Consider the following 11,551-nt stretch of genomic DNA (forward strand, 5'->3'; position numbering starts at 1 on the left):
GAGGAATGAGCATTGGGTCCTGATTTGCAACTTCATCCATAGCTGCCACAAGCCGTGCTCTTGGTTTGTGCATCATCGTGTCAGATTCAAGTCTGCATCGGTTAAATTAAAACATCAGAGTAAAAGTCACAGTTATACATATGAGGAGAGTTTTTCAACAACTTTTTAAGCTTTAACTCATCTTTGTTTAACAATGCTGAGTTAATTCCATGGCTCACATGAGAATGCGTCAATTAAATCTCTCTCTCCCTCTCTCTCTCTCTCTCTCTCTCTCTCTCACGCAACAAGCACACAAACACATTGTCATTATACACCATGCACCTGCTTTGAGTAAGTAGAGGTCAAATAACCACCCAGCTCTCATCAGACGTGACAGAGAGGCAGAGGAAGAGGACGTGCATCCTCCGCTCTTCCTTATTCAGGTTTTTTAATACGTTAAATTGTTTGTTGTTTACATCTACCAGGGACCGGACTCAGATTCTGTGAGTATAACCCAACTATCCCATGATTCAGAAAGTTATTTGTTTTTTACTTTCAGTCTTTGTGATGAGTAATCTTCTTGAAACTGTTTTATGACGTACATAGAAGACACATACACTGGGCTATGTGTGCGCATTTTGTTTTAATATATACTTTTAATGTTGATTAATTGTTTTTCATTAGTGATGATCCCTGTGATGTTTTTTTAATATATTATACAATCAGACATTATGTTTTAATTATTATGCATAAAAATCTTGATACATTTTAAAATAGATAAATGGTGTTGGGATAATATATATATAACTTAAAGAGGTCATTACAAGTCTAATATTCGTATTTCTAACTCCAATGTTCTTTATCATAGGGCATATTTAAATGAGAAGTCAAATTATTAGAAAGCAAATAAACTCGATGATAACACATGACCTACATGCAAATTATTGAAGGCATATGTAAATCTAAGCTGTTTTATTCTGGGAAGTCGACAAAATGTTGTTCCCTGGTACATTGTGTACATTGCGTACATCTTCAGACTTGTTTGTCACAGGATGTTAAGCTGCAGGTCCCCAGAGTCTCCCATCGCATGGGTAACACCAACGGTAACTTGGGCGATATGATCACAGGTCCTTAGAGGAAGGGTGGATGGCATACACGTGTTCACATGGAGACAGGTTCCATAACATCTGGAGACCTGATTACAAAATCATGACACATTGTAACTTCTCATGTCATGGGAAATAAAACCCACGAATAAATATTAAACAAGCCTGGGAGAAACTCACTTGTAAAATCTGATGGACAGTTTCAAACATATTCAACACACAGGCAGGGAGGACCTCTCACCATGGCCTCAAAAGGAGGAACATTTCTCCTGCTACTCGCTGTAGCCTGTGCAGCCTCAGGTGAGCAGCAGCGCCCTCACAAAAAGTTCTTGTCCATTTGCATCCATGTTATTTATGTGTTATGTGTTTGAACATTACGTCCTCAGCAAAGCCTCAAAATAACATGCCTGGAAAACCTAACTTCAAGAACATGGCCAAAAAACTGGTGAGTCATTTGAAGGAGATACAGTCTAGAGAAACTCCCATGAGGAATTTTCAAATTGACCTTATCTGCTCTGCTTCTTTCAATCAGATGATGAAGTGCCAGAACATGGGTGAGAAAACTTGAAATTAGTTGAGTGTGTGCGTGTGTGTGTGTGTGTGTGTGAGCGTGTGTGTGTGTTTCATTGTGCATGTGAGGGCCATGTTTACACTTGACTCACTAACTATGTGAATTATTCAGTCCATTCCTGACGTGTGTTATCTGTGTTACGTTGCTGTGTTACAGGATACCAGATGCCTACCATGTTTCAGCAGAGCCCTGTTTTCAACTTCAGGCAACTGTGGGTTTGGTTGATTTCCTGAAGAGAGTTTTCAATGAGTTGTTCTCATATGTTTTATTCCTCTCATCGTGCTTCTAAAGCAAACTGATATGGTTTGAGCCGTTACACTTGTTTTAGCTTAGGAGGAGATTAATACGCTTAAAGTTTAGAACAGGTGAAGTCAAGACACGGCAGAGCAAGGTCCTCGGCTCCACCTGAAGACGGTAGATAGAAGGATGCTTATATGACAAGGAAGTAAAGTGCTCCTGGAAAACAGCGCAGTCTTGTTTGAATTTGTCTCGATAATCAAATGAATCAAGATGAATAAACAAATAAAACACGGCTCATGATCTTTGGTGCCAGCTCCACTCACCTGCTTCCTGTCTCTACTCTCAGCGATTTGCCTGTGGAGAAAAAGGACGAGGACTCGTCCAGTTCCAACCTTTTCACGTTTCTTGACGCTCTGAAAACAGCCACAGAGGACGCAAGCAAAGACTCAAACGGCCGGGTCACCATGGTTGACTCAGATGAAACGGTGTGAAGACCCACATATACACCACCAGTCATCCACACATACCCACGTGGTTCTGCACTTAAATCTCATTTATACATTATGTGTTCACAAAACAACAATCGTTGAAACATGAAATCTATTTTCTTAATATGTGGATCACAAGTTAGTCACTGAATATTTTCAGGAGTAAAACTATGATCTTAATATTTAACATTTTATGTCATTCTTTTTTTTATTCACGTTGATTCTTTTCTCTGTTTTTCTTTTAGCCAAACAAGATGTGGAATTGTACCAAACTTCAACAAATGATCCGACTGATGAGGAACTCCTCTGTCAGTGCACTCAAGCCAACATCTTAACAACAACTAAACTATCCATTAATGAATCAACTTTTCTCTCTGGTAGTGTCATCATACCTGACATCTCTCCACAGGAAGCATCTGCATGTTACATGCAAGCCGTTGTGGCCCCCATGTCCTGGACGACTCTGACCACGCCAGGTGAAAACAACATGGACCCAGGGGAGTATGACGCAATGGTGTGGGCGGCCAAACCTGCACTGCAAGATATGCCTCCTTCAAGACTGAACCTTCCACAGGAAGTAAAGGCTCAATACATGGAGAAGATGTGAGTATGATTTGATACAGTGACCTTCTTTGCTCTCTCTCAGCAACTTTCCTTAACATTGTAAAACTTCTGTTGGTTTCAGCATGAACATGATGCGGGACATGTACGACACCATGTCTGACCATCAAAGAGGTTCTGTGGTAAAATGGGTAAAAGAGCAGATCACTCAGAATTACTTCAACTGCACAATGACGCCACCATCTGCGTCAGGAGGGGAGTCACAATCATCAGGTCAGTAGACGCTCTCTGCAATAAAAAAAAAAAAATAGTTACGCACACTTGTTTACACACTATTCTATGAAGGACAGAAAAAATTACATTAGAAGAAACAATAAATAGATAAATAAATACATGGAAAATGTACTCTGTTGGTAATGAAAAACGCTACTCCTGTATTTCTTCTTTTTTTTAAATTAATTTTTACACTTAATTATTCATTTAGCTACAATTATTTTTCCATTTATTTTTTATTTATACATTTATATACTCATTTATAAAATAATTTCTGTGACCATATGTTAATAAGAGAAAAGAGAGAAACTAGTAGAGTACGAGCCATAACAGCAAAAAGCAGCTTCTATGATGCAAAATCATGTGATTTAATAACAATGATTTATTCTGTAGAATCTATGGATCGCTGCAAAAGTTCACTGCAATGGCTGAACTTGAAGGCGATGAATACTTTTGGGCCTTACCTCTCCCGCCTAACTCTGCAGGATGTGGACTCCTCTCCCAAAGAGATGGTGAGTGCCGAGGATGATGAAGAGCCTGTGCAGCTAGAAGAACCAAATAACAAGATTAAATGTTCGTTGGTGACCTTTTCGCTCTTTCTCCTCCAGCTGTGTGAATTTTTCAAGTCGGACCGATTCACATCCAACTTGACCAGAATGAGGAAGATGAAACCCAGCCTGAGCAAGAAGTTTCTGGAAAGGATTCAGGAGTGCTACGGTGGAAGTATGGAGTTGGCGCAACACACAGACAAGTATGTGTATTCTTGCACAGTTGTGTGAACGTTACTGCATTACAGATGTTTTTTTATCAGCACCTTGTTTGCAAAAGATGAGTCATCATGATCAAACGGAATTAGGGATTTTCAGATTTCCACTTATCATGTAGTTTCCTCAGGAAACCGACGAGAGTAGATTAACATACTCTAATGTCTAAGTAGTTTATACTCACCAACCTGATGCTGGAAGTAGGGTTCTGCAGCACCTACTACTGGCAAGGAGATTGAACTGCAAGGCGTAAAAGGTTAACAAATCAATGAATAGATACATTTTCATTTGATTTTTTAGAGCAACATTTTCAGAGTGGTTTAGCATTTCGACTGACATTTTCTAATTTAATAATTTAACAAGTTTGGATTTAATATCAGAGTATTCAGAATATGTATCTGATGCACAAAATTAGACCATGAGGTAGATAACATCAGTGGTAGTAATAGTAGGTTATATATGTTTGCTGCTGGTTGAAATATAACATCTTCTTAAATTTGCATACAATGTTGCTGGCCAATCAAATTAATATAAATTTATAAATTTTGATGCATCATTGCATTGAATATAGTCTTATTATATAGACTTCCAGCGTCACTGATATCGACTGTGTGACACAAATGTCAGATCTTTGTTCTGTTATTGATTCTGTTTGGGGAGGAAAAGTCTTAAATGTTCCAACTATAGAAAGAGAGCATCCAGTCATTCACTCATTATAAAAGAAAAATGCATTCATACCTTTAACCGTCCACAGGCTGGGAACACTGGCTTGTTACTACGATGCTCCAGACCTGACCCCTGACCTCAGCAAGAAACTCCTCTCTCAGCTTGACAACTGCAACAACCCTAGAAGCAGAAAGGTATCACATGACCTGCTTATTCTGTTACACATGTCCCTCTTCAGCCGGGACTGAAGTTACACATTTCACGAATCTTCTCTTGTTGACGCTTTGTGTTTTACTTCTTCCCAACTGAAGCTGAGGAAGCGCCTTGTCCAGACTTTGATGTCAAATTCCAACGCTTCGCAGTCAGTGCATGAGCTGGGCAGCAGTGTTACCTTGTTGTCTCCCAAACAACTGTCCGAACTCCCTGACAGCGATCGCGAAGCCATCCTCCAAACAATGGGGCCCAATGTCCGATGGTCAAAAGGCCAGCTGATGGCTCTGCTCAGGGCAAAAACGGGAGGGAATATGGTGAGCAGCAGGGTTGGCCGCTTGTCTCAACTTCTTCTTCCTTTCCTCTGATACTTATCTCAATCTGCTTGACTTTAGTGTAAAGAGGTTACACTTGAGGAGCTGATGACCCTCCAGGCAGTTGTAGAAGGTTTGCCGAGGTGCATGCTCAAGCGCATCAGAGCCCGGGAGATGCTGGATGATCCAGATGCTCTGAGGAACATCACCAAGAGGATGAGGAGGGGGCAGCTGAAGGCCATGCTGATGGGGGTGAGTGAGGAGAAGGAAGCGGGAAAGAGAGGCTATCTACCGATCAATCCCCAGAGAATGATAGATTATTTAAAAAAAACTAAATCCAAGGAAAGCAACAGATAATTTTGAGGGGGAAATTATGTGTGCTGTCTGTGATATAATTTACAGTGTAAACATAATCTCAGAAAGGGTTCAATGTTTCTCTGTAGCTGAGTAAAGATGTGAATTCCTCGGAGCTGCTGTCGAAGTTGTCCGAACCTTTGCTTCGCGTTCTGTCTCTAAACGTCCTGAGGAAGACAAACAGCACTTTGGACCAAATGGAGAAAAGAACCTGGAGTCAGTCACAGGTATTGCAGATGAATGCTCTTTTAGTTTTAATGATGAACCATGACTATATCATTTAATTGTTGAATAAGGCAATTTCAATGTTAATTCTGTAATGTGATTCATAAGCAGCTGATGATTCCCTCTTTTATTATTTCCTCCTCAGGCAGCATACCTGGCAAAAAAGATGCATGACCAAAATCAGTTGAACTATAGGTAAGATATAAGAGATTCATCTCATCAGTCATTAAATGAGACAGTAGCATCCTTGAGCTTCTAAAATATCTTTGACTTTATATATTAAAATAGAATGGCCTGAGTCATTCAATCAAGCTGTAACAAATTTCAAATTTCTCATTTATATGGGTTTCTTAAATGTCCCTGGGATATTTGTGAAAATGTAAAAAAAGAAATGCCTATCTCGCAATGTTAAAAAGTGAAAAACAAATTCATGCAATTGCTCCTTTGGTTGGATCCACGAATATGTAGTGGGTTCTTTCTTGTCGCATCTTTCCAACAAGTTGCATGGAAATCCGTTCAGTAGTTTATACTTAACAACAAAACAAATCGACCAACAAAGAAAATGGCCAAAAAAAGAACCTCTAGAGGTGATATTGAGAAATGTTTCTCTTCAGGACCTTAAACATCAAAGAAAAGGCTTAATCAAAGTCATGTTTACCAAAGACTTAATATAAACAATGTATATTATAAGTTGTTTTCTATTTATCTGCATATTGGTGTGACTGTGTGTGAATTCCCTGCTATGGCTTCACATGCATACTTTCTACATATCATTGCCTGAAACAGGAAGCTGCGTTCAGTCCTCCAGGGTGTGACCTGTAAGATGATTGAAACAGTTGCGGACAAAGACTCTCTGGACATGGCTCAGGCCATAACTGAGAATCCACAGTGGCTCTCCAAAGTGCAGGTATATATATATATATATATATATATAAACGTATATACATACATATTCTCACACATACACGTACAGTCATCTGTGAATTAAACCTAATAATAACAAATGTGTTTTCAGGCGATATGTGCGTCCCGAAAGCTTTTCGCAACTTTGAAGAAAGTGAGAGCTGACTATTTCCAAACCATCACAGAGGAGGAGCTGGATAACATTCCCACGCTCATGCTTCTTCACCTGCCGTAAACAGACACTCTTCATTTTTCCGGTCTCGTTTAGATTTTCCTGATTTCCAACAATAAAGTGTCACAGCCTGTGATCTCATTTCCACTGTCCCAGGCCTGCCATGTTGAAGGACTTGCCTGACTCGGTGTGTACTGTCTTCCTCGACAAGATGGAAGTGGCCAACATGAGCTCGTTAGCTCAGCGCGCCTCGTCTCGCCCTGCACTCCTGAAGAGGGCGCTGCGCTGCCTGTCCGAAGTACGCACAGGGATGCATACATTTAGTGCTTCAGTGGGGGTGGAGACTGAGGTTTAGCATTTCAGCCCCAAATCTCTTGATGGTGTTGATTGTGAAGCCATTTCATAAACGCATTAAACCACCAGTGTCACACAACGAGTCCAGTGGGTTGAGATGTTTTCTGTACATTCGCAGGGGGAGGATTTGTCCAAACTGACCACTGAGGATGTGTCCAGGCTGGGCCAGCTGATGTGTCAGCTGTCTGCTTCCCAACTGCGCCTCATGAACCCTGAAGTCATGCGCTCCAGCCTGTGGGACATGGCCACCTGCCTGCATATTCCTCAACGCCACAGAACGGATCTAATACAGCTGCTCATCCAGACTTATAAGTAGGACACTCTCCCTGTGGGCACTGGAGTTACCACAGAGAAACATAGAGGAAGTGTGATGCATTTTTTTTCTTCTTCTTCTTCAGGGATCCATCTGATTGGTCCGCAGAGACTATGGAAGCACTGGGCCCACTCCTTCTTTTGGACGACAATGCCACATCTGCTCTGCCTAATAAGGTGTGATGCTTTTTTGGTATCCTGTTTTAAACCTATTCCACATTTTCATCAATAAATCACCAGTCACTCAAAATGAAGAGGGGAGCTCCTTCTCTGTGTCTTTATAAATACAAGTACTCTTCATGATAACTATGGTTTCCCCCCCCCCCTCTCTCTCCGTCTCTTCTAGCCCTGGATGAAGGACGTACTCTATTTTCTGAAGTCACGTCTCCCCTACGTCTCAGACGCTCTGAAAAAGAAATTATTTGATCTCACCATCACCCCTCCATCAAATTCAGAACGTAGAAAGAGGGCAGGTGAGGAAGAGACATCTTGTGTGTGTTGTTAATTTGTTCCCTGTAGGACTCTGCTGTATACCTTTCTATTTCTCACATGTTCTTTGTTTCTTTGCTGTCCTGTTTCTCTCAGCTCCCATTACCGGTACAGAAACACCCACTGTCTCGTTGGTGGAGTTGTTGGAAACGGGCAATGTCTTTTGGACATCTGCACAGATAGACACGATGTCAAAGGAAACCTTCGTCTCCACAGTAGAAACTCTCGGTCGCGTCCCTGACTACAGTGCAGACCAACTGAACGTGCTCGGGAAAAAAGTAACTGAGGTAAAAGATGTTAAATGACCCAAACTGTGGATGGTTCAATTTATTTAATCCCAAAAACCATAAACTGAAGATAGATAGACATGACTTCCCGAATGGTGATGCCAAAGTCTCTTGATCTCCCCCTGATGGTTGGCTGCAGTGTAGATCATAAGTCCCACCAACTGATCTGGGTACAGAGAGTCTGTTGGTATAATGTTCTAAAGCGGGAGGCTGAATGTTTGAATTTGTGTTTTCTTGTGTGTCTGCAGTGCTTTGGCCCGGTGTCACAGATGAGTGAGACTGTGGTGATGCAGATGGGATGTTTAACCCGGAGCTTCTCGAACACAGACCTGGAGACGCTCCCCTTCTCTCTGGACGCTATGGAGGACATTACTGACTGTGGCTGGATGGAGTCGCAGGTGAACTAGAAACAGCTTCGCATGCTCACGACTGTTACACTGACGATGCTCAGGATGTCGCCTAATCGTGGGGACCTCTCTCAATAGATGGAGTCAGTGTGGATGGGTGTTGCTAAAAACAACAACCTGACGGCCCAGGAGCTGGGAGCTGCAGAGATGGTCATGCTGAACCAGTTCATCTGTGGCCTCAACCAGAGCGAGATCAGACAGCTCGATAAGGAAGCCTTCAAGTTTGTGCAACATTCCGAACACACACATATCACGGCAGCTTAAAAATGTGTTTTAATGTAGAATGGATTCGGAAGAATGGTGTAGCTTTCATTCCAACTCCTCACCCTGAACATAGAACTTTGCAGTCAACACGTTCATAGGTATTGTTATTTCTCTACATAAACATCTCCCAACAGAATTATTCACCACGTTAGGCTGCAGAGGGCGCTGTTGCTCAGCAGAAGCTATATAGTGTTGCTTTAACCTCAACTATCAATGCAAGATTTGAGTTGCCTCCCCCCCATATAACATTTTACAATCAACAGTGAGAATAATCTCCAACTCGTGTTATCACAGGGATGCTGTCGGCTCGATGGGGGAGAGTCGGTGCCCCTATCCGGTTGCACGCCAGTTGAAAAGTCTTGCTGTGTCAGCGTTCGGGGATCCGAGCACCTGGACTGAAGCACGTGTGTCTGACTTGGGCAACATCATCGGTGAGGTCATTTCCTGTGTCTCTGTGTTTTCTCTGCAGGAAACCGAACTCCAGTGTAATATTCCTCTGAACTACATCAGTACTCCACTTAATCCCCCCCCCCCCCCCCCCCTCCGTTTCTCTCTCCCTCAGCTGGGCTGGACAGAACTGAGTTGGCTTCTTTGAAAGAATCTGTTTGTCCATTTTTCAGTAAAACTTCCATCCCGCTCATACCAGCTGACAACTTTGCTGTAAGTAACTTTTTAAGAACTTTTTTCTGTCTGTCCCTCGACACTCAGCTGAAAGACAACTTCAGCAGTTGGGTAAAAGTGTAGTTAGAGGACTAATGTACCATTTTACTTAAACTCGACTTCTTTTACAAATGTTGACCCTTTTCAGAATGGATGCAACCTGCCACTAAAATGCTCGTTTTATTATATTGGATGACCAAGCTATTCATTTTGGGGATTTTCTTTATCCTCCTCAATGTAAAGCACTTTATTGCTTTATTTACAATTGACATTGTTTATGACATATTAACAACTGGATTTGAACTGAAATAGAAATAATTACATATTTTTCTCCACATTGACAAAATACAAAACAAATGTTTCATACACCCAACACTTATGCTTTTAATGTTCTCCTTTAATCCTTGACTAAATGTGATGTTCCTTGAAAAGCAGCATACAAATAAATGTATCATTTTTATTTTAAAACAATATGCTGCATGTACATTAATGATACTTACACAGGCGCTTTTTGACATAGTGAGTACTGTTACTTTTGTTTATTACGTTTAGCTGATAACACTTCAGTGTTTTACTTGAATAAGATTTAAATGCTACATTTAAATAACTTGTGAGTGATTACACGTTGTTGTTTTCCTGAACTACTTTTCCTAAGTCTCTGATTTGTGTCCCTTCCTGTGTTTCCCTCCAGGGACTCTCTGCTGCTCAGCTCGAGGCTCTGGGTCCTGACAACGCTGCCATGGTGACCACTGAGCAACAAGCAGCTCTGGGGGACAAGCAGCGAGCCGCTCTCCAAAGAGCAATGACCGGGTCTCAGGAGGAGCCACAGAACACTAGCGAGTCAGGTAAGAGGACACGTGTACAGTGCTCTAAATTCACATATTCTTCAGATTGTTTTTAGATTCTTAATACCTGCTGTGGAAACCTGGTTTGTTAAAATTACTACTAAAAGTCTATGGTTAAAACCTAAAATTATTAATGTCATGTTCCCCAAAAAAATCTGTAGTTATTTATTATAAAAGGCACTGGAAACTGTTTCAGACCTTCTATGAGCTGTAATCACCCGGCACACCATTTATGTCAAACATACAACAGAACAAGAATAAATGATCTGAACTGAACTGGTGTTATTGAATCAGATTTCAGTGACAGGCAACAATCGCAAACTCCACAATTGTCATTTGAGTCAAATAGTGTCACATGACACAAGCGCAGTATATGAAATCACGTTTTTCCCTTTCAAGTGAGAAGAGAAAAGCACAAACACAGAAATATTCCATGTGAATTGAACCAGATTTTTTTTAAATGTAGCACGGCACTGTTATCAGTATGCAAGTGTCTTCCTGGTTTTCAAATGTTATGAATTAAATAATTCAAACTTCTTATCCCTCTTTCATCCAGGAGTTCCATCGCTGAGTGTCGAGGGCATCTCTGCTTTCATGAAGCCCTTTCTGGTTTTCCTCATTGGCCTCCTGTTCCTGTGAGACCAGAGTCCCAACATGCAATAGAGAAACCTGCAACTGCTTTAATTAAACACATAGCCATGGTTTGTTATTTCTACCATATATTTCTATCAAATTATTTTACTTAGACCATAGTATAATTGTTCAAGTTAATCTTATTTGTGATGAAGACATGTTTTTCGCAGATTGCGAGATCATTTCACAATATAAATCAACATAATCAGAACAAAATCAAATAACCTGGTAGGAATGTTTATTAGGAAAGTTATATGAATCACTCTTAAATATTCTATGTTTAATTATTCATGATAGAGTGAATATAAATATATTGAGGGGAATATGTAATGTTTGTCAGTTTAAACTGGATGTCTTAAGATCTCACAATCTGGATATATTTGATACTGTGCTGACAAAATGGATTATCATAAATGATTAAAATAAATATTATGAATACACTCACGGTTGCAATTGTGATTTCAGACAAAAGTT

General features: G+C 40.7%; 1 protein-coding gene across 1 annotated transcript; it reads left to right on the top strand.

The window, feature by feature from the left end:
- The first annotated feature begins 329 nt into the window (after positions 1-329).
- Positions 330-11,517, top strand: otoa (otoancorin). Its single transcript, XM_053433193.1, has 29 exons — positions 330-482; positions 1,309-1,385; positions 1,472-1,530; positions 1,618-1,639; positions 1,813-1,867; positions 2,243-2,381; positions 2,630-2,692; positions 2,794-2,987; positions 3,070-3,218; positions 3,612-3,730; positions 3,827-3,969; positions 4,737-4,842; positions 4,960-5,175; positions 5,254-5,424; positions 5,616-5,753; positions 5,897-5,946; positions 6,538-6,658; positions 6,767-6,885; positions 6,983-7,124; positions 7,299-7,492; positions 7,579-7,669; positions 7,839-7,965; positions 8,078-8,268; positions 8,517-8,666; positions 8,754-8,896; positions 9,234-9,370; positions 9,502-9,599; positions 10,291-10,444; positions 11,001-11,517. The coding sequence occupies exons 2-29, from the start codon at positions 1,328-1,330 to the stop codon at positions 11,081-11,083; spliced, it is 3,432 nt and encodes a 1,143-aa protein (XP_053289168.1). The 5' UTR covers positions 330-482; positions 1,309-1,327; the 3' UTR covers positions 11,084-11,517.
- Positions 11,518-11,551: the final 34 nt, after the last annotated feature.

Source organism: Pleuronectes platessa, chromosome 10, assembly GCF_947347685.1.
Source record: "Pleuronectes platessa chromosome 10, fPlePla1.1, whole genome shotgun sequence".
NCBI lineage: Eukaryota > Metazoa > Chordata > Actinopteri > Pleuronectiformes > Pleuronectidae > Pleuronectes > Pleuronectes platessa.